This window comes from Anas acuta, chromosome 18, assembly GCF_963932015.1.
Source record: "Anas acuta chromosome 18, bAnaAcu1.1, whole genome shotgun sequence".
In the NCBI taxonomy this organism is placed as follows: domain Eukaryota; kingdom Metazoa; phylum Chordata; class Aves; order Anseriformes; family Anatidae; genus Anas; species Anas acuta.
The window spans coordinates 12,270,126-12,295,749 of NC_088996.1; the positions used below are offsets into that span (position 1 = coordinate 12,270,126).

The window sequence follows — 25,624 nt, forward strand, 5'->3', positions numbered from 1 at the left end:
CCCTCTCCCTTCCCTCTCCTCCCTTTCCCGCCCCCGCCCCCGCCGCGCCTCCCAATAGGCTGGCCGGGAGCCAGGCGCCTGCCAATCAGGGCGCGCCGGGGGTTGCTCCGCGCGGCGGCGGCGCCGAATTCAAGCCCCCGCGGCGGATGAATGGGGGGGAGGAGGAGGTGGTGGTGGTGGTGGCGGCGGCGCGCGCGCGCGAAACGCACTTGGGGCGCGCCGGCGCGCTCCGGCCTCGCCGAGCGCGCGCGCGCGCTTTCTCCCTCCTCTCTCCCTCCCTCCCTCTCCCTCTCCTTTTCTCTTTCTCCCTCCCCTCCCCGCTCGTGCGCGTGCGCCGTGCGGCGCGGCGGGGGGCTGCGGTGCAGCGGAGGTGCGGTGAGACCCCCCCCCAATGCACACACCGCTGCAGTGCCCCCCTCTCACCCCCCCAGCACCCTCCTCCCCTCCCCAGCCGCCCCCCCGCGCCCTGCACTGAGTCCCCGAACCCCCTCCAACCCCCCTCCCCCCCCCACATTGCTCCCCATGCCCCCCCCAAGCCCACCCCAAAGCCGCCTCGGGACCCCCCCCACGACCCCCCAAACCCCCACGACCCCCCCAAACCCCCCCCCTCCAGCCCAGCGCCCTGCCCCGCTCCCTTTTTCCTCCCCCACCCCGGCACTGCAAGGGTTAACCCCCTCCGCTCTCCCCTCCCCCCCCCTCCCCTCCATTCACTCCCCCGCCCCCTCCCTTCCCCTGCTCGGAAGCGCGCGCGCGCGCTCGGCGGGGACCGGCGCGCGCGCGCGCTCTCCCCCCCCCCTCCTCCCTCCCTACCTCTCCTTGCCCCGCCCCCCGCCGTCGGGGTGGGCGCTGATTGGCTGGCCGCCCGCCAGCCCGCTGCCAATCACGCAGTGTAAACAAGGCGCTGATTGGCCGCCCGCCAGCCCGCACCGCGCCGCCCGCCCGCCGCGCTCACTGGCCGCGCCGTTTCAAGGCCCCCCGCGGCCGCGCCATGAAAGGGGAAGGAGGCGGCGGCGGTTTCCAGGCTCCCCCTCCCCCCGTCTCCCTTCTCACCCCCCCCCTCCCCGGTTCCGTCCCCGCTCCCCCCCCCCCCCCCCCCTCCTCCTCCTCCTCCTCCCCCCCCCGGGCGGACCCCGCGGCCCCGGGAGCGGCGCGGGGAGATCAAAGGCGGCGGCAGCGGGGAGCGGCGGGACGGGGCCGGGACGGGAGCCGCAGGTTTGTAGGGGGGGGGATACGAGGCCGGGGGGGGGCCGGGGGAGGGCTGGGAGTTACCGGGTACCGGGGCCGTACCGGGCCGGGAGAGGAGCGGAGCGCTCCGGAGGCGGCGGGGCCGGTGAGCGGCGGTGGGGGTGGGTTTGGGGTCGGGGGGGTTCGGGGGTGCTGCGGGGAATAGAAAGGGGGGAGGGGGGGGAGAGAGGGTGGGGGGGTGGGAGAGGGTTGGGTGCACCGGGAGAGCACCGGGATGCACCGGGATGTACCGGGATGTACCGGGAGGGCACCGGGAGGGCACCGGGTTGCCGCAGCTCGGGGCTCCCGGGCAGCGATCGCATCGGGACGGAGCGCGGCACGGCCGGGACCCGGGCACCGGCACCGGTACCGGGACCCCCGGACACCGGGACCCCCCCCCCGCGTGAGCACCGGAGCTTCAGGAGCGAAACCCACCGGGAGAAACGGGCACGGGCAGCCCCAGCTCGCTCCTCCAGCCGGGCGGGGGGGATGCGCTGAGACCCCCGGGCAGGGTTTTAGTGTCCTTCCCCTGCATGCTGCTACCCCATTAAAAAAAAATTAAATTAATTATTAAAAAAAAAAGGGAAAAAAAAGCACAAACCGCAGATTTTTGTTTCCTTCTCACCTGTTTCTGCCCCGCAGGATGGGGTCGGGTCGCATCCCGCCGGCCCCGCACGGAGCTGCCACCGGGATCGGCCCCGTTTGGGAAGGAACCGGCACGGGCGGCACCGGGAGCAGCACCGGGGCCGGGTACCGGAGCACCGGGTGCCGCAAGCAGCGCGGTTGTTCGGGGCCACCCCATTGTTCCCAGCCACCCCTCAACATGGGGTGAGTTACCGACAATTTATTAGCTGGGAAGAAATGAAAAATGAAGAAAAAAACCCAAAACCGACAGCCGGGCTTCCCACATGAGGTGGGTGACACGGGGACGTGCCGCTGAGCAGCCCCGGTGCTTCCCCGGTACCGGCGTAACAGTGAGGTCAGTGCTGAAACCAACCCGGGCCGGTTAATTAATGGGGTTTTAATAACAGGCACCGGCCCCGTGCATCCTTCCCGGTGCGTCCTATGCGGCTCAGGGTCTGGGACCCCCCCTCCTCGCCCTTGCCTTTGTCCGCACCCGGGGCGGCCCCGCGGGCACCGGAGACAAAGGGTGGCGGGAGGGGGTCCTGCGGGGCCACCCTTTATTGGGGCCGAACCGAACCGGGTTGGACCCGGTGCCCCCTGCCCTGGGAACAAAGGCGGCAGCTTTGGGGTGAGCTCCCCGACCCCGCTCCGGGTGGGGAAAATGCGGGGCTGGGGGCTCGGCACCGGCACGGGACGGGATGCACCGGGACCTGGCTCCTTTGTCCTCGCTCCCTCCCGCAGCACGCGGCGTGGAGCATCTTGGGGGGGCTCAGCACGGCTGGGGGGGGCTCAGCACGGCTGGGGGGGCTCAGCACGGCTTGGGGGGGGCGCACAGGGCTTGGGCTGCGCCCCCGTGCTGTGCATCACCGTGGCCGTGCGGAGCCGCCCCGAGCACCCAAGGGTGCTGCCTGGGGCTGTGCGGCGGGGGCACCCTGGGGATAGTCATCAGGGGGGGGTACCGGGGGGGCTGCAGAGCCTGCGTTGGCCCCCGGGGTCCCGGCACGGCCCCGTGGCTCCTCCGGCAGCCGCCCCGGCCTCGAGCCGTGCGGTCAGCCAGGAGCAGGCGCCTGCTTTGGGTGTTTGTTTGGCGTTCATTTAAAAAATAAATAAATAAATTGTTGTTGTCTTTTGGGTTTATTTATATTTTTTTGAATTTTATTTTTGTTGTTTGTATTTTGCTTTTTTTTTTTTTTTTTTTCTGGATTTCTTTTTTTCCCGGCTGCGTGATTAAAGGGCAGATTTGTGGACGTGGAAGCCGGGAGCAGCTCCAGGCTGCCGGGATGCTGCCGAGGGACCGGCCCCGTGCCCGGGGGGGTACCTGAACCACGCCACCCGTAACGGCCCCCACGGTGCCCGTGACACCCTGCCTGGCTCCGGCCCCATCCCAGGTGAGCGACCCCGGGCACGGGGACGTTCCTGCCACCACCCTGGGGACACCACCACTGGGGGGGGACCTCGCCACTGAGCCCCCCACCCAAGCAGCCCCTGCAGACTCCTCGGGGGGCTCACGCTGCTCTGCACAAGCAGCACCCGAGGGTGTCACAGCCGGTGGCAGGGGACACGGGGACACCACGGTGGGGGCACGGCAGCAGCACCGTGAGGGCTGCGGGTTTGGGGTGCGGGGGTGTCCCCTGGCACCACAGGGAGGAGGACGGGAGGACGGGGGGGCACCCACTGGGGCTGGAGCTGCCTGGGACCAACCCCTTGTCCCCGTCCCACAGCCAGGCCGGGTGTCCCCTGTCCCCACCGGGGGCCTGGCCCAGCCTTGCCGGTGCCGGGATGCGAAAATCCCGGTGGCAATGTCCCGGAGCATCCCGGTAACATCCCGGTAACTCCCGTTCGGACGTGTGGGTCCCGGTGTGGTAACGGCTCCCCCCTGACAAAACTCGTTACCGGGGGGGGCTTCTCTTTACGGCACGGGCCAAACCCATGAGGGGGGAGCACCCGGGCCCCTCCCCAGCCCCGCACACACCGGGGTCGGGGCACGGCCCCCCCCCCGCGGAGCCACCTCCTTTGTTCTCGCTCCCGGCCGGGGAGGGGGGGGGCACGCACCGGCGCTTCCCCGCCGCCCCCCCCCCCCCCCCGGGGCTGCCCCTGCCCCACTGCCCGCACGGCTCCCGGGAGCGGTCGCAGGGCCCCGGTGGGGGCCGCGGGGGGGAGCCCCCGCCGTGACCCCGCAGCCCCGGGACAACCGGGAGCCGTCATTAAGGGGGGGGGGGCTGCGACCTGCCGGTACCGGGGGGGTCTCCGCAATCAGCCCCGCGGTGCTCGGGGCCGGCAGCCCGCGGGTAACCCCAGCGCGCACCGGGAACCCCGGGGGGGCCCTCGCCCGGTCCCGGGGGGTGCCCGGCGGGGCCGTTCCCGGAGCTCAGCGCAACCCCCGGTGCCCGGTACCGGGCCCGTTCCCGGTACGAGCACAACCCGGGGGGGGCTGGGGGGGCCTGACCCGGGCAGGACCCCGTTGGGGGGGGGGGGATGGGAGGGGGGTCACGGGGACCCGAGGGCGCGGCCCCGCTCCCCGCCGCCGCCGCCCCCGGCCCTGCCCCGCGGTGGCGGCGCCGCGCGCACGTGGCCGGGCAGGGGCATCCCCGGCCGCCCCGCGCCGCCCCTCCCCCCGCGCTCCTATTGGTCCGCGCTGCCCCCTCCCGCGCTCCCATTGGCCCCGGCGCCCCGCACAAACAAAGGCCGGCGCCCGCGGGGGGCTCGGCGCGCCGCCCTCATTGGCGGAGCATGGGCTGGGGGCAAGCCCCGCCCACCGCGGCGCGCCTCGTGCCTTAAAAGGAGATGGGCGTGGCCTGAGCGGGGGGCGGGGCGGCGCGAGCCCATTCATGCGCGCTTCGGGGGGCGGGGCCTGGAGGGGGCCGTGGCGCGCCGCAGGCACGTGGGGGCGCGCGTGGGGGGCGGGGGGCTCGTGGGTGCTGAGCCTGGCGCGTGGCCGCGGGGCGTGCACGCGCTGCACGGGAGCGAGCGGGGCCGCGCTCACGCGGGGTGCGCGCCTCCGGTGGCTGCGGGGCCGCGCGTGGGCGCCTGCGGGGCACGGGGGGGGGGGGTCCACGGGTGTCGCACGGACACGCGTGGGTGGTCGTGGGGCCGGGGCCGGGGTTTTCCCTCCCCAGCCCTAATCCGCAGCCTCCCGGTGCTGCTGCCCCCCACGCACCGGCACCCACGCCCCCCACAGCCTTCGCTTCCCCTGGTCCTGGTGGGGACCCCCCGGTGGGGACATCGGGGTGACACCATGGGGACATCAAGGTGACACTGGGGGGACATCGGGGTGACACCACGGGGTTGTTTTGGGGACATTGGGGTGGCCCCACGGGGATGCTGCAGCCTCGCTGCCCCCCATCCCTGGCCGGTTCGCGCTGTTGGACTCGCGCCGCTTCCCTCCCGGATAAATAGCCTGGATAAATGGGGTCCCTCTCCTCCGTTTTCCTAATGGTGCCCATAAATTTATTTACATTTCCAAGCTGCCAGGTACTCGCATGACACACGGCGTCTTCCAGCCCGCGCCGGAGATATGGATTGAACTTTAGTCTCCGAGCAATTAAGGTGCCTGAAACTGCACTTCATTAATGGTTGTTATGCAATAAAACCGATAAAACTGCCCTTATTTGCAATATAAAAACGCAATTTGTTTTAATTTATGTTTTTAAATACTCGCCGTCTTCTTCCCGGGCTCTGCCAAGCATCTGTCTTCGGGGTGGCCGCGGTCGCGTGGAGCAGGCGGCCCTGGCTGCTCCCTGCTGCTGGGGACAGGGACGGGTGCCCCCCCCGAGCATCCTGCCCCCAGGGCTCCCAGTGCTGCACCGTGGAGGACCCCCAGGACCCTGCACTGGGACCCCCACCCCATCCGTGCCCCACGTTCTGCTCCTCGTCCTGTGGAAGGTGCCTGGGCTGGGAGACAGGGCAGGATCGGGCCCTGGGGGGCAGGAACCCCCCCGGAGGAGCTGCTCCCGGAGGGGAGGAGAGGAGGGGGCAGGTGCTGCTTGGGGCAGGACAAATAAAAGAAGAGAAGGCGAAGGAGGAAGGAGCAGCAGCACGAGGCAATATCGGGCGGTTATTGCCAGCAATAAATATTTCGGAGACCTTTGGGCCGGCAGCGATCGCCCTTCCCGGGGCGGCCCCCTGCACAGCAGCCCCCCCTCGGCTTCGCTCCCTTTTATCCCGTATTTGTCTGCTTTATTTCAGCTCTGCGGGCTGCACAGCGCCGTACCGAGCTCCTGCTGATTTTGGGGGGGTTGCCCCAAAATGCAGGGGAGGAGCAGCTCCGGGGGCTGCCGGTGGCCCCCGCTGGCCCCCACTATTCAGTAGCTGGGTGCTGCTGGGTTGCAGGTGAGCAGCTGTAGGAAGTGGGATCCCAGCGGGGTTGGGGACACGGTGACTTGAAGCACGTTGTCCTGGGTTTTAGAAATCGCCTCAAGGGGGGCTGCTCTGAAAAGCAAAAATCAGGGAGAAAAGAGAAAAAAATCAGGGAGAAAAGAGAAAAAAATCAGGGAGAAAAGAGAAACAGGGAAAGGGGCAGGAGAGGTGGAAGCGGACGGTTACCAAAACCGGAGCCATCAGCACCCTGAGCCCCCCAAAAAGCCCCCAGACTCAGCTCGCCCAGCACCCCAGGGGTGGGCACAGCGTGGGGATGGAGCCTCCCAACACCTCCCCCAGGGCCCCCCAGGACATCCCAGTGCCCCAGGGGTCCCACCTGGGGATGGGGACAGTGGGGACGGGGACACGGCTGGGGCATCAGCAGGATGGGTCGGGGTCCCCGTGGGGTCTCTGTGGGGTCCCCATCCCCGTCCCGCAGTGTGGGGGCTCACAGGCAGCCAGCTCTCGGCGTGCTCCTGGCTGCCGGCGGCCGCGGAGCACGCGGAGCAGCCACCTGAGCCCTTTTTTCTGCCAGCGTTGAGTTAGGGGCCGTGTAAAACTAATTGGATAAACATGATTTCCCCTCTAACTCGCTGCAGATGTCTCCTCCTCGGCGCAGGGAGAAGGTGAGCTCCCCTTCCCAGGCAGGCAGGGGGCTGCCGTGGGTGCCTGGGGGGGGCTGTGCCCCTCAGTGGGTGCTGAGCCTATTTGGGTGGGGGGTGCCTGGTGCCAGCCCCTCGCCTGGGGACAGGGGGGGGGGACGGGAATCCCCCAGAGCTGGGGTCACGGTGGTGCTTCTGCTCCCAGAGGGGTGGAGGTGGTTTGGGAAGTGGGGGTCCCGTGTCCAGGTCCCTTGTCCCATGTCCCTGTACCATGTCCCATATGCAGGTCACACATCCCATGTCCCTGTCCCATGTCCCTGTCCCACGTCCCATTTCCTTGTCCCATGTCCCATGTCCAGGTCCCACATCCCTCTTCCATGCCCCACATCCCACATCTGGGTGCTGCAGCCCCCCCCGTGACCCCAAGCCGAGCCCCCAGCACCGCAGGGAGAGGGGACGCAGGGGACCCATCCCACCAGGTCCCCTCCCGCCTGGCAGCCCTAAACCAGAGCAGGGGGCTGGGGCTGTGGGGAGGGGCACCCCACACGCTGCTGCTGGGATTTTTGCTGGTCCCATGGGTGCTCCTGGCCCCGAGGGGCTGAGGATGCCTTGGGGACAGCGTGGCGCTGTGGGGACACCGGGCCTCCCTGCACCCAGCCCCACGGATCCCCAGCCCCACTGATCCCCAGCCCCACATCCCCAGGACCCCACTGGCAGCAGGACCAGCGACAACCCCAAACTCCCCCCCAAAATCCTTCCCCCCCAAAATCCTTCCTGGGACCTGGCGCTGCCTCGAGCAGCAGCAGGCACCAAAACTCAGCCGGCGCCGCGGCTCCAGCCCCCGGTAGCACCTGGAGGGAATTAGGCAGGCGCACTCCACCTCCCCGCCAACCTTTTGTAGAGCAAATTCCTGCGGTTACCCAGTGCAATTGCTGCAAATTATACGAGCGCCGCGCGTTCGGGCGCATGGGAACCTTGGCTCGCGCCGCCCTGACCCTGACACCGCTGCTGCGGGCACGAGGCAGCCCCACCGCGGGGTCTGCCCTTTGGTTCCCCCCCCTCTCCAAGGGTTGACCCTGGGGTTTGGGGGTTTTGGGGGGCTCCGGGTGTGCCCCCAGCCCCTTTGAGCCCATGCAAACCCCCATGTTTATTTTTTTTTTGGGGGGTCCTGGCCATGGGGCTGTGCTCAGTGGGGTGCATTGGGTTGGGTCTGAGCACCAACCCTGCTGCGTGCATGGTGCACGCGGGCACACGAGGGGATGGTGCACGGCCAGAGGTGCACACGCGTGTGCAAGAGCAGGAGGGGAGGGCAGGGGCTGGGCAAAGGCAGCGCCTGGGGTGATGCTGCAGGGGGTGGGGTGTGTGTGCAGGGGTGTGCATGGCTGTGCATTTGGGTATGCATTTGGGTGTGCATTTGGGTGTGTGTGCATGTGAATTTGGGTGTGCATGGGGGTGTTTTTGGGTGTGCAGGGGTGTGCATTTGGGTGCCTGCAGGTGTGCACACTTGGGTGCATGCATGCGTGTGCATGCGTGTGCATGGCCGTGCATGCACATACACGCGTGTACACTCGTGTGCATGCATTTAACCCCCTGTGTGAGCCCCTCGGGTGCCAGCCCAGCGCAGGGACCCCCCCTTTTTTGCCCCCCCCATCCCCTTGGGGTGATGCTGGTGGGGCCTTGTGGGGTGTCCCAGCCCCCCTGCCCTGTGCCTGGGGCTGTGTAGGGGCTGTGGGGGTCCCGCCCCACCCCACCCCACCCCATCCCCACCCCACTGCCCTTGGGGGTTCCACAGATGGGGAGTGGGGGTCGTGCCCCCCCACACCCCCCAGGCCCTGCATTAACCTCTCCATTTGGGGTTGGGGGAGGCAGGGGCAGCCCCACACAGCCCCACAAAGCCAGGATCGGGCCCTTGGCCCGGGGAGGGGCTCAGGAGGGTCCCAGGGGGGGTCTCGCCCCCCCCCCCTTTAGCCCCAGTCCTCCCAGGAGCAGCGAGCTCGGTCCTCCAAGGCAGCTAGAGCGTCGCCGGAAGCGCCAGCGGAGCACCGGAAGCCGGAAGTGCCGCTGTGGCCGGTGCCGGCGCGGGGCGGGGCGGGGGCGCTGCCGCCATGGCGGGCGGCTGAGGGAGGGCGGCGGGGCCGGGACGGGCCGGGACGGGCCCTGAGGGGCGGGGAGGGGCCGGGAGGGGGCCCTGCGGGGTGTGTGTGTGTGTGGGGGGGCAGCTCCGGTACCGGAGGAGACCGGGGGGACACCGGGTGTGGGGGGAGGAGGGGGGGGGGTGGGGGGGGCACCGGTTTAGGCCATGGCGGCGGCGGCGGCGGCGCCGGGCTCCAACTGGGGCCTGATCATGAACGTGGTGAACAGCATCGTGGGCGTCAGCGTGCTCACTGTGCCCTTCTGCTTCCGGCAGGTACCGGCACCGGCAACGGCACCGGGGGGGTACCCAGGTGGGGGAGGCCCCCGGGGAGGGGGGGGGGGGGCTTCAGGGGTTGGGGGAGGCCCTGGGGGGGCTGCACCGGGGGTGATGTGGTCTTTGGGGGGGGGTCTGGCCCCGTGTTGAGGCGTCCGGTAAAAAAAACGGAGGGTAACGGCCCCCCCTCCCCGGTGTCCCCCCCCCCCCTTCCCGGTGTCTTCGTAGCACGCAGCCCGGTGCCGTGCCCGTGGTGTGGGGGGGGTGTAAAAAGGGCAGAGGTTGGGGTCTGGGGTCTGCAGCGGGTCCCGGTGCTTTGCCGGGCCCGGGGGGCACCGGGAGCGGTCACGGCCCTGGGGGGGGTCACCGGGAGGAGCTGCGGGGCCGTGTCCCACCGAGCCCCCGGCCCCGTTCGGTGCTGGGAGCCCCGGGGGGAGGCAAGCAGGGGGCTGAGACCCCCCCGGGCTGCGGGATCTGGGGCTGGGGTCCCCTCGGGCCGGCTGCGGGGAGCCCCCGGGTGGGCAGGAGCGGGGCTGGGGGTGCCTGAGGGGGATCCTGAGGGGTCTGGGGGGGTGGGGCTGAGGTCACTGAATTTTTTTCCATTTTCTCCTTGTTTCCCCCCTTTTTCCCTCGCAGTGCGGCATCGTGCTGGGCGCCCTGCTCCTGGTTTTCTGCTCGTGGATGACCCACCAGTCCTGCATGTTCCTGGTGAAGGCGGCCAACCTCAGCAAGCGCCGCACCTACCCCGGCCTGGGTGAGCACCCCCGGCTCCCGGCCTTCCCCTTGGCTTTCCCGATTTATTTTTAGGCGGCGGTTTTACCCCAAACTCCTAATTTACAGCTTGCAGCCTGGTTTTCTTGGCACACCCATGGCTTCTGGGGGCAGCGCTCAATCCGTGCCCTCTTCCCCCCGTCGCTCTCCGTCCCCAGGGGGGGGGAAATTGGAGGCTTTAATCCTGCTCCTGGGGTTAACGGGCACCGAATTGTTTGGGAGGGGATGCAGGCGCTGAGTGATGGAAACCCAAGCGTTTTTGGGAGCTGCCTGCTGCCAATTATTTGGCTTTGCCCCCCCGCCCTCCTCTCCCCGCCCAGCGCGCTGCCGAGGACATCGGGTCCTGGCACGGAGCTGCCGCCCGGAGCGTTTGTGGCAGAGCTGGGGGGGAGCCGGGAGGAAACGCTGCCAGCTTCCAGGCGGCCGGGAAAACAGAAACATCTGCGGGGGCCGTGGGGGGGGCGGGGGGGGTTGGCAGCGCCCGCCAGCTCCCTGCCTCGGCTCCTCTGCACTGGCGCCAGCGCCGGGCTCTGGTGGTGACCTCTCTGCCTGCCGCGGGGGGCAGGAGGGGGTGGTTGGGTTCGAGACCCCCTCAGGTGGCACGTGAAAGCGCAGGGGAGGTGGTTTTTTCATCGTTTTCTCTTGTTTTTGTGGTTTTTATTTTGGGGTGGAGTTTTTTGGGTGGTAGCTGGGGAAGGAGTTTGGGAGGTGAGTGGCTCGGGGTGCTGACAGCTGGGTTTCCTCCACGCTCGCGGTGCCCAACGAGCTTGGCTCCTGCCGGGCTTTATCTGCTGGAAACTAAACAGGGCAAAAACTGCTGCAGCCTCCAAGGCCGTGCCTCTGGTCCTGCAGGGAACGCTGAGCCAGCCAGGAGCCCTCAGGTAGCACCCGGCTGCGGTGAAACCACCCCTGGTGTGTCACCTCCCCCAGGGAGAAGGGATCCTCGGCGCTTTCAGAGCCAAGGGGCTCGGGTACACAGAGGCTGGCGATGTTTCCAAGCTTCCTGGCACCTCCTGGCATCTCCTGGCACCTCCTGGCACGCCGAAAGGAGCCTCTCCTCCCTCCCCGGGCGCTGGGAGAGGTGCCACGGGGCTCGGGCAGGGGAAGGGAGGGCACTGGGAAGAAAAGGCAGCGGCTCCCGCGCCGCATCCTAATGCAGCCAGGCCGGGCAGCTCCACACAGGCAGCCTTTGTCAGCGCCCGCCTGCGCCCCGCTGCATCTGCAGCTGAGCCCGGGGGAGGCTTTGGCAGCGCCGAGGGACTGGGGGCCCTTCCGGAGGTGCTCTGAGAGCTGGGGGAGCACAAAAGAGCCGGGCTCGTACCGGGCTGATGCTGGTCCCGTATGGCTGCGGGGCTGGGCTGCCCGGGGAGAGGAGAAGCAGCTCCCTGCAGCGAGAAGTGCCGAAATTCAAGCTGCTCCCTGCAGTGACCACAATTAAAAAAGGGTTTCTCTAATTACCGAGCGGGTTCGGCTCTGCCCAGCTTGAGATCCCCTCCCCGAGCAGATAAAGGACCCAATTTTCCCATATCTGACCTAACTTCTGAAGGCTGCTCTTGGCAGGCTGCTGGTTGCCACCAACAGGAGGCACCGAGGCTGCGTGGCGTCAGAAAGGAGCCCCGGGGTCAGTGCCACAGCACCAGGCCTCTGCAGCAGCCCCCGGGGAGGACGATTTTATCGTTTTTATCCCCTGCTGGTTCCCCTCCCTCGTGCCAGCCCCATGGAGCCGGGGGCGATGAGAGCTGGAGGCTGCTCCTCGCGCCGCCGGCTATTTTCGGCGCTGCCCCTCGCCGCAGCTCCGTTTTGTTTTTCTGCTGCCGCCCTCCCGCTGAGCCTTTTTTTTTTTATTATTTTATTTTCGTTCCGCGGGAGAACACGCTGTCTCCTTAATTTTTAACTCGAGCCGAGTCCAAAGGAACCGTCGATTGTAAGTTAATATTTAAAATAACAGGGGGAGCTTCCAGGAGGGAATAAATTTGCTCTCTGGCGGGCGCTGGGGAGGGGGCAGAGGGGAACCCGGGGGGGTTTCGTGCTGGGATTCTGCAGTGCCACGGGTGGGCAGCGCGGTCCCTGCTTGGAACTGGAGGCCTCAATTCCCACTCTGCCCAGCGAGATCTAAAAATACGTGCGGCGGTTTCTTGGCTTTTTCTTTTTAAGAAAAAAAACAATGGTTTGAAGAGGAGCGACCGTTCTCCGCTCCAGCCCCAGCACTGGAAGGGGGGAGCCAAGCGTTGGCAGCAGCCCTTTGGTGTGGGCTGCGAGTGCCGGGGGTTCTGGGCGTGGGGTTTGAACGTTCTGGGCACCGGCTCAGCTCTCCCATCCAGCAGCGTCAGGCGGCTCGCTTCGAGTGGGGAGATAAAAATAAAACAGGGGGAGCTTGGTTGCAATTCTGCGCCGCGGTCGCTTCTCGCCACGCAGCATCTTCGACGTGCGCATTCCCTCCGCCGCGCCGACTTGCCTTTAATGGTTGCCATGTGTGGCTGCTGCTTCGCGCTCCTTTTTTTTAAAAATAGAATGGGGAAGAAGAAGAAAAAAAAAAAAAATAACCTGCTGTCTGTCTTCCCCTCGTCTTTCTTACCCGTCTGATGTGGTTCTCAGTTTGTGGAGGGAGTGGCTGAAAAGGAAAATGGGAGGGTGGGCAAGGGAAACCAGCCCCAAAACCCAGCCCTGGCGGGTTGCTGCCCTCTGCCACTGTTATTACTGAATTTCTGACTGATGTTTGGGACGTTCCCTGCATTAACTGCAACTTTTTTTTTTTTCCCTCTTACACCAGCATTTCACGCCTATGGAAAAGCAGGAAAAATGTTGGTGGAAACAAGGTAACCTGCCCTCAAAGCTCGAACAGCTCGGCTTTCATGAGGAACACTCCTGTGGCCTTGCTGTGCTCGTTTCCCGTGCTGCTGCCTCCCCTGCTCCCACCAGGCCTCCTTGGCAGCTAGAACTTGAACACGAAAGTGAGCGAGGTGCCCGAGCACAGCCCGTGTGCTTTGTCCTCAGCTTTTTGTGCCCACTTCTGAGCTCGTGAGCTCCTCCCCGGCTCTGCTGTGTGTTGGGAAACCGTGGGCAGGTCGCTCGTGGCTGTTTTCCAGGGGTGAGATCCCTGCCAAGGCTGCCGTGAGCTTGCAGGAGAGGTCAGGACCTCAAATCTGCCCTCTGGCTTCCCGGAGCTTCCTGCTCCTCCCCTCGGTGCCGCCTTGCCCCGCGGGGCCCCAGGCGCTGGGAGGTGCCCTGCGGTGGAAGTCCTGTCCCCAGGGCTGGTGGTCCTGTTCCTTGGACAACCCTGACAAAAAATTGACCCCAGACAATCCCTTGCTGCAGAAAATCCCTCGCAGGTTGTTCAGCAGCCCAGGCAGGCGATGGGGTGTTGTTACCACGCTGCCTTTTCCAGAAGAGGTTCCCTGGTGGAGGCATCTTGTGCTCTGGCCAAGCTCTGGTGCCCTCTCTTTCTCTGATCCCTGCTGCCGAGCACCAAAAATACGCAGAATCTTTCTCAAATGCTGCTGGTCCATGCAGGCAGCTGCTGTAATTGCCCCGGGGATGTTATCTGGTGGATGCAGTTGGGTTTATTTCGCTGGGGGTGGCCTCCCCCTCACAAACCCAAGGGTAAAGCGTGGTGCTGCCTCAGCTCCAGCAGCTGCAGGGCTCCCCCTGATGCACACACCGCTCGTGTGGCTCTGAGAGTGAGCACAGAGCCCCCTGCGTCCCTGTGGATGGAGAAACTGCTTCACTGCTGGTCGCCAAACGAGTTTTTGGGGTGGGTTCTGCAAAATTTGGGGGTTATCTCCATCGTGACCTGCCAGAAAGTTGGGTTGAGTTTGGGCGTGGATGTGCTTCAGAGCAAGGCGCGCTGGGGCTGCTTCCCCACTGAAGACAAGCGAGCAGCTGGCTGCATGGATTTGAAGGCATTTTAAAGGTTCTCTGTTTGCTGTTTCCTTGTAAATCCTCAGGAAGCTTCTTGGGAGAGCGCGGGAGGGTTTTGAGCCACCTGTGGCTGTCGTGGTTGGGCGCAGAGAGAGGCCCCCGAGACCTCGCCTGTGCCGCAGCCGCACTCCAGGGCTCCTGCTTCAGCCTCCTAACCTCTGTCCTGTTGTTTTGCAGCATGATCGGGCTGATGCTGGGGACTTGCATTGCTTTCTATGTTGTCATTGGTGATTTGGGGTCCAACTTCTTTGCTCGGCTGCTCGGATTCCAGGTAAATCAATCCTCGCTGCGCTGCCTCTCCCATGCAGGTGGCAGACCACGGGCTGCTGTAGGGTCATCTCCTGGCAGGCTGTAACAGCACACCTCGTGAGCAGAATTTCCTTAGAATCATACAGAAAACCCTCTTAAGATCATCAAGTCCGATTCTTTTGCTCTGTGAGGTCCTGGAAGCTCAGACGTATGCCGAACAGTCAGATGTGCAACACCTCCAGTGAGGCACGGCCAACAAAATGAATCCTTTTAATATTGCTCCCTATTAATTCTGAAGCAGATTCGTGAAGGAAATAACTCCTGTCCTAAATCTTGCCCCTCCCAGGCAGTGCCAGCCAGTTCTGAGCTCACCCCTTTGCAGCCCCCTGGCTCAAGAGGAATTTTTGCCCTTTTTCCTCGGTGTTTTAGTAGCCAAAGCCACGGAGCACCTGCCTCCTTGGGGATGAAATCTGCCCTGTGGCAGCCCCGGTGTTGATGCTGGAGGCTGCAGCAGCCCCCGGAGGAGGGGAGCAGAGAGGGGCTGTGGAGGGGGCTTTGGCGGGGCCGTTATCTGCTCCGCCTGCTGCTGCTAAGCTCTGATTAAGGGACTGTGAAGTTAAAAAGATGCGTCGTGGCTGCAGCCAAATGAGGTATTAAATATTTCCCAGCGTTTCAGAGTGTTCTGCTATAATAAATACCAATGTGAGGTTTTGATTAATTTTCTGGATCAGAATTTTCAAGACTTCAATCTCCTGGTTCCCGAGTAAGTTCGGATTTGATTTAATTGCACGAAAATGCTCAGCTGCCTGGCGCTGGATTAGCATTTAAAGCTCCCCCCTCCCCACATTTCCACTTCGGGGTGGACCTGTCACGCGCGGCGTAGAGCAACAGTGTCACCCAGTGACTGCGTGAGCTCCTCGCAGAGCTGGCTGTGGGAATGGCAGCATCAGATCTTTAAATCCCTGCAGAATCACGGGCGGGAGATGCTTTGCTGCTTCCCTGGGGTATTTCGAGCGTGCTTCAGTTCTCCCTGCTGCTCCCTTTCCAGGTGTCGGGCAGCTTCCGCATAGTCCTGCTCTTCGCCGTCTCCTTGTGCATCGTGCTTCCCCTGAGCCTGCAGAGGAACATGATGGCCTCCATCCAGTCCTTCAGTGCCATGGCACTCATCTTCTACACCGTGTTCATGTTCGTGGTGGGTATCGGGGCTGGGAACGCTGTTTTCCCAGGGGGTTACCGCAGATGTTCCTGCTCGAGCCCTGCTGGGACAGCCTGCAGGTGCAGGGCTCAAGTTTAACGTGTCCTTCCTGATAAAGAGTGCTGAGAGTGCCTGGTGTAACGACCAGGCTGCATCACTCGGGCTCCTGAGGGCAGGAGCACAGCGAGCAGGAGCTGGCCAGCAGGGTCTGTGCGCTCACAAACACCGGATTACAGCGGCCGAGAGCATTTGTGGTTCATTCTCCTGTGGATATCTCGTAATTTAGGGCTCCGAAGTTTAAATCGGAGGATGGGAGATGTGTGGGGGGAAAGTTCCTGGAATCAGGAAGGCTTTTATCAAATGTTAGAGCTTTGCCTTGAAACCTCAGCGCTTGCAGCGTGTTGTGGGAGGACGATTCCCGTTAACAACTGCGTGTCCTTCAGGCTTTCTGCAGTTGAGGGTTGTGACTTTGTTCACCACCACTTCTGTTCCTTGTGCAGGGAAAGCTTCAAAACTCTCAGCCCCGGCACAAGGGCGTTTTATTTGTTCACCGATTTTTCTCGAAGCATTCTCCTTTACTGAGATAAATGGATTCTTGACCATTTAGATCAAGTAGAGTAAGTGGAGGGTGATCCAAAGCTCGCCCTGTTTGGCTTGGCCAAGCTTCGTTACGCAGCACCATTCACTGAGAGGTGGGGACTTTATGTACCTTGTAATGACTTCAGTTTGAGCTCCGTGGATGCTCGTGCAGCTTGATCTTGGAGCCCCAGCCTGATCTGCCCCAAATTTCAGTCCTGGAAGAGCTGAAACGAAAGGAATAGGAAGGAGTGGAGATTTCTTGTACTTAATGTTTTTTTTAGTAGGTCGGGCTGTGTCACACTTCTGAGTTTGCCTCTGTAACGAGCCTGGAAACTGTAAATGAGTGTTTTACAAAACTCCTGTGTTCCAGAAGCTGTGCCTTTAAGAAAACCACAACATTTCATGAGACTTGGCTGCCCTAAAACGTAATCTCTGGGGATTAGAAAACCCCCATTCAGGCGATATTATAAACAGGCATTCAGACATATTTACCTTCTGTTTCCTGTGCAACCCAATGCCTGCCAGCTTCCCTGTCAATGGCCAAAGAGCTCCCCTGGCCTCAACCGGGTGCCTCACTCCCCTTTTTTCATGAAATTTATCCTTGTCTTCAGTAAACCGGCGGTGTTAAGTGGTTCTGGAGTAGCAGTGGGCAGGTGGGGTCCTTTTCAAGGAACTTTTGTCATTCTCTGTTGAACAGGATCTCCGAGGCAAATGCTGCTTCTCGTTTGGATGTAAAAAACGGTTTTAAAAAAAGCGCAAAAGACATTCTGGGAACAATAACTCTCACAGTTAGATGTGTCAGTGGAAATTGTTCCACCCTGGTGCGTGCTGTGATGTCTGATGGCATCAAACAGGGGGGAATGCCATACATCTTGTAAAATCCACCCAGGATCCGTGGTGGCAAGGGGCCAGTGAGGCTGTCGTGAGTGTTATTAAAGTGGGTGGGAGGGGTGGGGGGCTGGGGAATTTGTCTCTCAGAGCTCAGGCTGTGGTCGGCAGCGCGAGCTGTTCTCTGTGAGCTGCCACGTGCTGCCTTTTACCCCAGCACTGGCGTTTTCTGTCAGTCTGGGGCTGGATCTTAACCCTTTTTTTCTTTCTTTTGGCTGCAGATCGTGCTGTCGTCCTTCAAGCACGGCCTCTTCAGCGGGCAGTGGCTGCAGCGAGTTAGCTACACCCGCTGGGAGGGCATCTTCCGCTGCATCCCCATCTTCGGCATGTCGTTTGCCTGCCAGTCGTAAGTACCTGCCCTTCCCTTCTGGCAGCTGGGGCGTGCGAGACGTCTTTGTGAGGGCAGGGGGGTTGTGAGGGATAGATGCCATCTGGTTTCCTTTTTTTTCTTCGAATCAAAATCTTTTCCAGCCTGCTGAAGTACGGCGTCTCGTTCAGACGTGCCCCTTTTGTTCCCTAGGTGGGGGGAGGGAGTTGGATTTCACGGGGGAGTTACTGCACGTGGGCAACGTGAGATCATTTGGGCCAAACAGCCCCGCGGTGCAATGCACGTTGCTTCTGGTGCAGCCCCATAAGTGGGGAATTTCCCCCGTTTCTTGGAGGGAATGGCTGAGTACCAGGGAAGGCAGCAGGGCTGCGTGGCTCCTGATGGCGTGCGGGGCAGCGTGTGCTTGTGGCTGCTCCCCTGAACCTCTGAGAGCACTCAGCAGATCTCGGGATGGCTGGCTGCATGTTTGCAGCTACCTGCTTGCAGCGAGGGTTTCCTCTGGCTCACGGGAGGCCCTGATGGCAGAGCAGGCTCTTTCCGTGCTTCTAACAGCATTACCTTCGGCACCAGAATGGCAAGTGAGCAATACGTGCTTGGCCAGAATAGAAACAGACTTTAAATAGAGGTGTAAATCCAAATGTGGACACGGAAAAGACCATCCTCATTTGGAAGGCTGGCAGAGTTGGGCTTTCCCCCCTGTAGTTCTAGCAAATGGGTAGCATGCCAGCAGTAAATGAATGTGACAGATAAAATTTGTTCAGACTGCTGTGTTTACACCCACACGCAAGATCCAAATCATCATTTTCCACTTATCGGCTCTCTTGGCAGCTTGGTTCCTACCCCAGCACGCTCCAGTCTTGCTGTTTAATGTCTCCATTACAACTGGCGAAGGGAGTTGTGTTCTTCTACAGCTTTACCTTGTTAACATCTTAGAATTTTTCAATTCCCATTTTTTTTTCTCGTGGTAGCCCCACGGTACCCAGCACGGTTTTGCTGGGAGCTGGAAACAGGGAAATCCTCTCTCTGGACCAGCGTGCACGAACCTCAGTACAGAGTCCATCACAGCTCTTGTGTGGCAAGCCAAACCTAAAGCTGTGTGTTTTTTCCAAGCGTCAGGGCAATACCCTGCCCCCAGGCCAGGCACTCTTTCTAAGCATGTCATTCTCAGCTAGGTAGGCTTAATTTTGCTAACTCCTGAATCACCTTTTAAAAAAATAATCCTAACATAAAACAAAAATCCCTTTCCTCCAGCACGTAAAGGCAGCATCCAGTAAGGAAAAATAAACCTTGAGAAACTGGTGGTTTACTTGAGAGTTTGATGCCTTTTGCTCTTCAAAAGCCATCCTGTTGGGGCTGAATTTGCAAAGTAGGTCGCTCCTCTCCCGTTGCGCAGCACGGAAATGCGCTGTGGGGTGAGAACAGAGCGCGAGGACTCGGGGCTCCCCTCTCCTGCAGCCTCCCTGCCTCACCTTGGTCAAGTCACTGAGCCCACCAAGTGCTGAATTCACAGGAGTACCACAAGTCAGGGGGTTTGCTGCCTCTGAGCACCAGCTCCCTGCAGGCAGAGGTATTGCTGTGTTTGGGGAGGCTGCGGGGTGACCACGACCCCAGGGTAAGGACAGTACGGCGGCTCTGACCCCTCCAAAGCAACGCCATCGTCTCCGAGTCAGGTCTTGGTGCTTCTGCTGGCTTGTGCCCGTGCTCAGGAGGAGAGGATACCTGCTCGCACCCTCTTTGAGGTGCTGCTGCTAGAACAGACAACGTGTGATGTGTTCATCAGGCCAGACCCCGATGCGTCGCTGCCTCCAGCGCTCTCCTGCTTAAAAGCAAACCCTGGGTGCACCAGCACGCGCTGCCTGCTCCGTGCTCCCTCTCTTGCTTTGTCCTGGCTTTGGCAGTCAGGAGGGCCCCACAGCACGCTTTCAGACCCCGAGCAGTTTCTCCAAGCCCAAGAAAACCAAACGTCTGCAGGCAGCTGACCCAGCTGAGGTCGCTGCACACCAGGTCGGGAAGGAGCCGAAGCCACGCGGCTCCCCGGGAAGCTTCGGTCCCTGCCGGTGGCTGCATCTCATCGCCTCCTCAAGCTGCTGCTCAGCTCCCTTTGTGCAGAGCCCTTTGAAGTTAGGGGATTAAGGGTTAAGGATTTTTCTGTTTGGCCTCGGCTCCGCACACTCTGGGTTAATGGCTTTTTGCCCACTGGAGCTGGGGATGCCCCTTCCCCTCTGCCTGGATGCGCCCCCCTCCTCCTGAGAGCGACTTGGGTAACGTGAAGCCAGGATGGAGCCACTTGAATTCGAGTAGCAAGAGGTTAACGAGTTGCTAAAATATGCACCTGATGTCACAAAGTGCATTCCACATGCTTTCCAAGCCTGTAAATACCCCAAATCCGTGTAATTGGCGCTCCCAGCTTTCTATGAACCGAGCCCTAGCAGCAGCGCTGCAACACGCCGGGCGCTGCGCTCAGCTTTGTTTGTTTAACTTTTCTTTTAGACAGTGCGATGCTCTAACCTTCTTCCTGCTTTTCCTCTGTAAACACGGCGTTGCTTTAATTATCAGCACAGCCAGCTCCAAGAACAATAATCGCAGTGCGCTGCCTGGCCTGGTGCCACTGGTGTTTCAGTGGAACAAATGGTCATTCATTTTGCAACACTTCTGAACCAAAATGTTTACATCACACGTTCAGCTCCACGTGGTGGGGTGGGGAGAGCAGGAATATTTTTGCAACACTTAAAGTTATGAGTGTTCTGAAATCTCTTGGCATTGGCAGTATAAATTGTGGAATAGCAGCGAGTGTTTGTGCTCCATAGGGGGAAGGTGTCAGGGAGGCTTTGCTGCTGGGCTGAGGCAGGGAACGTGCTCGAGTTCGTTTTTTTTCTCTCTCTGTAGAAAGTTTCCTCAAATAACTTGCCCCTTTTCTACAGTCAGGTCTTGCCTACCTATGATAGCTTGGATGAGCCGTCTGTTAAAATCATGAGCTCCATATTTGCTTCTTCCCTAAACGTGGTCACCACCTTTTACATCACGGTAAGAAACTTCCCCTTCTCTTCCCTTGCCAGAAGCCGTGCTGCGGAGGGGCAGCAGGGCCGATGGTTTATCTGCAGCTGGGGCTGGTTCCTGCTGTATTGATTCTGAAAGATGCTTCGTGATTGCTGAAAGCAAAGTGAGCTGGGAGATGATGCAGGGAAGGGGGCAGGAGGCGTTTGGAGAGCCCCAGTTCTCAGCCCAGCACGCTTCCTCGGGTGGAGGCAGTGGGGACGCAGCTCCTCCGTGCACATCAGCCTGCTGCCTGCCTGCCAGGGTACAGCCCTGGGTTTAGGAGAGCTTCTTTCAGCCTGTTGAAGTGGGAAAGATGCAGAGGGAGCAGTTAATAATTCCTGAGAGCAGCCTCCCCCGTGAGGCAGCCTGCTGCAGGAAATCCTCACGGCCCATCCTTTGTGGGACAGGGGCTGGCAGCAGGCACTGCGTTGCTGCCTGGTGTCGGAGGCCACGGCAGCTTTCCCTCGCTGCAGTGCTCTCCACGAAAGCCCCCTGTGCTTGGGGAGAAACTCGCCTCTGCTTTTTAGGGAGGGCCTGCACCCGGGAGGTCACCGACTCCCCCTTTGTAGTGAGCGGGTGTGAATGTGCTTTGGAGTCAAACCCCCTCTGCTCACCTCACCTCCTGCCGGACAGGTGGGGTTCTTTGGCTACGTGAGTTACACTGAAGCCATTGCTGGGAACGTCCTAATGAACTTCCCTTCCAACCTTGTGACGGAGATGATTCGCGTGGGATTCATGATGTCGGTAGCCGTGGGGTTTCCCATGATGATTCTCCCGTGCAGACAGGCGCTGAACACCCTTCTCTTTGAGCAGCAGGTAAGAGCCTCTTGCGCGGCCAGGAGCAGCTCCCTGCCTTGGCCTGCACCTTTGACACTTGCTTTTTGGAGGGCTGTCACTTGCTTTTTTGGCTGTCTGCCTTCTGCTGCCTTGGATCTGCGAGGCTCCGCTGCCAGCCACGAATTTCTGAGTCGTGAGGGGCGCTCGCTACCCCGGGGGGGGACAAATCCTCCATCACGGTGAAATCCCAAGTGGCAGCGGTGCAGCAGGAGCCCCGTGGCGGTCTCTAAATCCCGCTCTGCAGAATTAATCCGTGGCTCTCCGAGGTTCCTTCCCTCCCTGCAGAGGAATTTCGTGGGCTGGGGGGTGCGAGTCTGGATCCTGCCACGGCTCCGCTGCGCCCCAGCTCACGTGGTGGCCGCTGCCCTGCTCGGCTCTCCCGTCGAAGCGTCGCACGGTTCAGAGCTGAGCGGTTCTCCCCCTCACAAAGAGGGAGAAATGTGCTTTTGGAAACAGAGGAGCCTCCTTATTTCCTGCTGCTCCAGCTGGCACCCTTTTGCTGGCCAACTCGATCTTGCTTTGCATTTAGCTCCAGCTTCTGTTCCTGGCCTCAGAGCCCGGCCTCATTTCTTCTCTGCGTGCCTGCTCGTTTCTGCTCTTTTATTATTATTATTCTCATCTTTCCACCTCTGTCAATAGCTCCCTGAGCAGCCTTCTCCTCTGCGGGTTCAGATGTCCCCTTCTGCCGGTGCCTCGCGGGCTGTTTGGTGCCGATGTGGTGCAGAACCGTGCGGCGGAGCGCGCCCCTCTCCCACACGTTCACCTTTCCCAGGGTCAGATCTTCAGACAGCCTTTGTGGCTATAGCTGGGCTGTCTGATTTAGACTGTAAGTCCCTTGTGGCAGTAGCGTGTTCTCCTCTGTGTATTGTACAGCACTAAGCATGCCGATGGTATTCAGTAAATAACAGTAAGAGATTGTGGGAATGTTCTGAGGCCTTTGTGTATCTGCATAAATAGAAACCTCTTAGGGCAGGAAATAAAACTCGAGCAATTTATAGCTCTAAATCCTGCCACTTCTGCCTGTGAGAAGCCCCCGGCTCTTTTCTCACGTCGGGAGGGTCTGAGGATGAGGGAAGAGTGCTGGCGAAAGCCAGCAGGCGTGGAGGAGAGCAGCTCTGGGGACGCTCTGGGTTCTCCCCCGGGTCCCCGATGTGTCACTTCGCTTTTCTCTCCCACCCCTGCAGCCGGGAGCGCGGGGACCTGCCGGGTCCCTAGGGCCCGTGGCATTCTGTGCTTTCCTTCCACACCTCCTGCTCGGGGAGTGTGGGACGGGACGGGAAACGGGGGGTGCCTGGAAGCCCTCCAGCACCAGCAGCTCCCCCGCAGCTCCGTCACATCGAGGAGCCGACCCACGCGCCGCGCCGTGCTGGGAATTAGCCCTGCTCCCCGAGGCGCTGGGGATGCCGTGGGGTGGCTGTGCCGGAGCTCTTCCCCCGTGCCCGTCCCCCCCCCTTCCTCTCCTGCCTTCCCAGCTGCGCCTCTTTCTCATGCCCTTGGCCTTGGGGCCGCTCGCAGAGGCCGAGCAGCAGCAGCACTGGCAGAGGGATTCGGATACAGCTGTACGGTTCACGTTTGGGGCAGGATGGAAACTGCAGATTTGGCTCCTTGCCTCCCATCAGTCTTGTTCTGAAGGTTCCAGCTCAGTTGCATATTTAAAAGTGCTCAGCCACGTCTAGCTGCCCCCCACCCCGCAGAGAGCACAGCGCTCAGCTCATGAAACTGCCCCTGTCCTGTCCCCCGTGCCCCCCTTGTTCCCCCTGGAGCCGTGTGGCTGTGCAGCGGGGGCTCGCTTCATTCTCTCCCCCTCCCGATGTTTCTCTTCCAGCAGAAGGATGGCACCTTCGCCGCGGGGGGCTACATGCCCCCGCTCCGCTTCAAAGCCCTGACGCTGGCCGTGGTGTTTGGAACCATGATCGGAGGCATCATGATCCCCAACGGTGAGCGGGGAGCTGGGGCAGGGGCTGCGTCCTGCTGCACTGGGTGGGATTATCGGGCTTGGCCACAGCCTGGGGGGGCTCAGGGAGCCGTGCAGCTGGAGGGGAAGGGCTCTGCTGACTTCTCTCCTTCTTCTTTGCCAGTGGAAACAGTCCTGGGCCTGACGGGTGCCACGATGGGAAGCCTCATTTGTTTCATCTGCCCGGCTCTGATTTACAAGAAGATCCACAAGAACGCGCTCTGCTCACAGGTCAGTGGCGACGCTGCTTCACATCCCCCTGAGCCCTCTGCGGAGCCTGGGAACGTAGGGACTGGGGCTGCAGGAGGGAAACTGCTCAGCACCTCCTCCAGCACCCCCCCTGCTGCCTCCCCCTGCTGCAGGTGGGAGCTGTCGTGGTCGCTGCCCTGCATGGCACCGCTCGCGGGCACGCAGACAGCAGCAGAGGGGCTGGAACACCGGCTCTTTTTGTCCCTCCGTGCTTAAAATGCTGCTTCCAGCCCGCCTTCTGGTGGGCTTTTAGGGTCTGTAAGCCACAGACGGGGAAATCCAGGCAGCCTATAAAACCTGCCCGGGCCTTACAGCTCAACCTGCCCGGGCTGGGTAAAACAAACAAAACTTCCCAGCCGTGCGGTTCTTGCTGCTGACCCTCAGCTTTCTGGTTTCAACCAAAATAATAATAAAAAGGAACACCCACGTAGAGGTGTTGCTCCAGGAATTGATTTTGAAGCGATCGGGGTCGCTCAGAGGCTGGTAGGAGTTCAGCTTTTCCTCCTGCTCCGGGTTGAATTGACCTCCTCGGGGACTGGAACAAAGTGGCTCTTTGCTGGGCTTGATCCTTCTGCTCCTGCAAATAGCCTGCTTTTATGGGGCTGAAATTCGCATGTTTTGTTTCTTTCTAACAATAACTTAATCCGCTGCCTTTTAGCAGGCCTCTGCTCCAGCGTTACCCCTCACGACAGCGCTGGGCTGGGAATAAGGTTTTCAGCAAACTGCGGAGTCAGCAGGGGGAGAGCAGGACATTTTTGTGGGTCCTACAGAGCTAATGGCTTTCTCTGCCTTTAATGACTTGTGGCTTTACAAACGTCCACGAAGTTTTTAAGCAGGGCGTGTTTTTTCTTTCTTTCTTTCTTTCTTTCCCCTTTCCCCACGCTTTCTCTGACACGAGGAAGTAGTCCAACTTTCCAGCTTTCACTCGGGATTCTGACACTCTGCTCCTAACTCCTTTGACTGAAACCCCGAGCAGGAGCCTGACTGCCAGCCGGGGTTTTTCAGGGGAACAAAGAGCACTTTCAGGAATCGCTTTCTGTTCCGGCCGAGCCTCAGCGTTTCTCTGCAGTGCCTGGAAGCTGCACTCAGGGCGTGCTGAGCTCTGCGACCGGCTGCCCAGAGGCAGCAGCCAGGGCTTGAGCACCGGGTTGAGGTCGCAGTGACCCCAAATGCTGCTCCCGAGGCTGCTGGGGATGGGTTTGTCCCGCAGAAATCCCACAAAGGACTACGGGCTTATCGCAGGCATCAGCCCCCGGGTTACCCTGGCGTTTTAGGGGGCTGGTAGCAAGCTGTCCAGCCTGCTCCCGAGTGATCCATGGCCTGTCAGGTTTGCATACTTGCTTTGACCGATGCTGCGAGGGCAACACCTGTCCTCAGAGCTGTGTGAGCTGCTCAGCGCCTCCCTGCACCTCTCCGGGAGCTGAGCGCGGGGCCCAGCCTCTCCTCGTGCCCCCAGGTCTTGTGCAGAGTCTCATTTATTCTTTCCCCGGAGCTCTGTCTGTGCTCTCCTCCTTCATTCCTGCTCGCTTTGATCAGCTCTGCTCCATCCAAACCTGTGAGGAGTGGCAGGCGGGGGGAGAAGGAGCCGGCCCTGGGCCTGAACAATGCCCGTGAGTGTTCCCCTCCCACCCTGAGCCCCCTCCTCAAATCCAGCTCTGGTGCTTGCCTGAGCTCCCTGGGCTCTCCCAGTGCTGCTTTTATGGGGCCGCCTCCGATCCGTGCCGTTTCCCTTTTGGAGCTGGGAGGATGGAGCCTGGGCTTTGGGACAGGAGCTGCACCGACAGCAGCGCAGAGGGCTCCGGGGGAGGGATGGGGGCAGTCCCAGATCCTTGCTGGCCAGCAAAAAGTCCTGGCTTCTGTCAGCGAGTTGTTAATTAGAGTTGTTAATTGGCACAGCCGCTGGTCGGGCTGGGGCTGGGGGCTGGGGGCAGCACGCCGGCTTTCCGAGAGGTGTTAGAGCAACTCGAGGAGCTGAAAAGCTGAAAGCCAGGCAGCAGGGCTGGGAACGGGCTGGGGAGGAGCGGGCTGGGGAGGAGCGTGCCCTCCCTGAGGGTGCAGCCCCCTCTCCCGCTGCCCCCCGGGGCCGGGCGAGGTTTGGCAGAGCCCTGCTGAGGTCTGCAAACAGCTCCCAGCAAGGCTCCTGGTGCTGGAACCTGGCTTCCTCGTCCTGCGTGGGGCAGAGGAGCCACCACGAGGCTGCTGGGGGTCGGGAATTGGGGATGGGAAAGGTTCCCCTCGCTGTGGGCTCTCGGGGTCCGTCCAGCACCCTGAGCACCTCCCCTGTATGACGTCCCCATGCTCTGCCTTCCTCCCCTCGGTGCCCAGAGCAGCCCCGGGGAGACAAACACCCTTCTCGTGTCCCGCTGGTGGCTCAGGCGTGGTGAGAGGCTTTGGTTAATGACACCGC

General features: G+C 61.8%; 1 protein-coding gene and 1 long non-coding RNA gene across 4 annotated transcripts in view; both read left to right on the forward strand.

Annotated features, from left to right (window-relative positions):
- Nucleotides 1-936: 936 nt before the first annotated feature.
- Nucleotides 937-5,503, forward strand: LOC137841666 (uncharacterized). 2 transcript variants are annotated; one of them, XR_011088689.1, is made up of 3 exons: nucleotides 994-1,212; nucleotides 1,867-3,236; nucleotides 5,313-5,503. It is a non-coding gene; the product is annotated as an uncharacterized lncRNA (long non-coding RNA). The 2 variants fall into 2 exon arrangements; XR_011088688.1 differs by lacking the exon at nucleotides 5,313-5,503 and having other exon boundaries at nucleotides 937-1,212; nucleotides 1,867-2,974.
- Nucleotides 5,504-9,000: 3,497 nt separating this feature from the next.
- The window catches only part of SLC38A10 (solute carrier family 38 member 10), a 30,991-nt gene continuing 14,367 nt past the window's right edge, over nucleotides 9,001-25,624 (forward strand). For both annotated transcript variants that reach the window (XM_068654793.1, XM_068654794.1), the window contains exons 1-10: nucleotides 9,001-9,213; nucleotides 9,850-9,967; nucleotides 12,755-12,800; nucleotides 14,080-14,173; nucleotides 15,200-15,343; nucleotides 17,035-17,159; nucleotides 20,063-20,165; nucleotides 20,811-20,993; nucleotides 22,840-22,951; nucleotides 23,093-23,199. In XM_068654793.1, coding sequence (XP_068510894.1) covers nucleotides 9,106-9,213; nucleotides 9,850-9,967; nucleotides 12,755-12,800; nucleotides 14,080-14,173; nucleotides 15,200-15,343; nucleotides 17,035-17,159; nucleotides 20,063-20,165; nucleotides 20,811-20,993; nucleotides 22,840-22,951; nucleotides 23,093-23,199 — 1,140 coding nt within the window. In that variant the 5' untranslated portion in view covers nucleotides 9,001-9,105. The remainder of the gene's footprint in view (nucleotides 9,214-9,849; nucleotides 9,968-12,754; nucleotides 12,801-14,079; nucleotides 14,174-15,199; nucleotides 15,344-17,034; nucleotides 17,160-20,062; nucleotides 20,166-20,810; nucleotides 20,994-22,839; nucleotides 22,952-23,092; nucleotides 23,200-25,624) is intronic.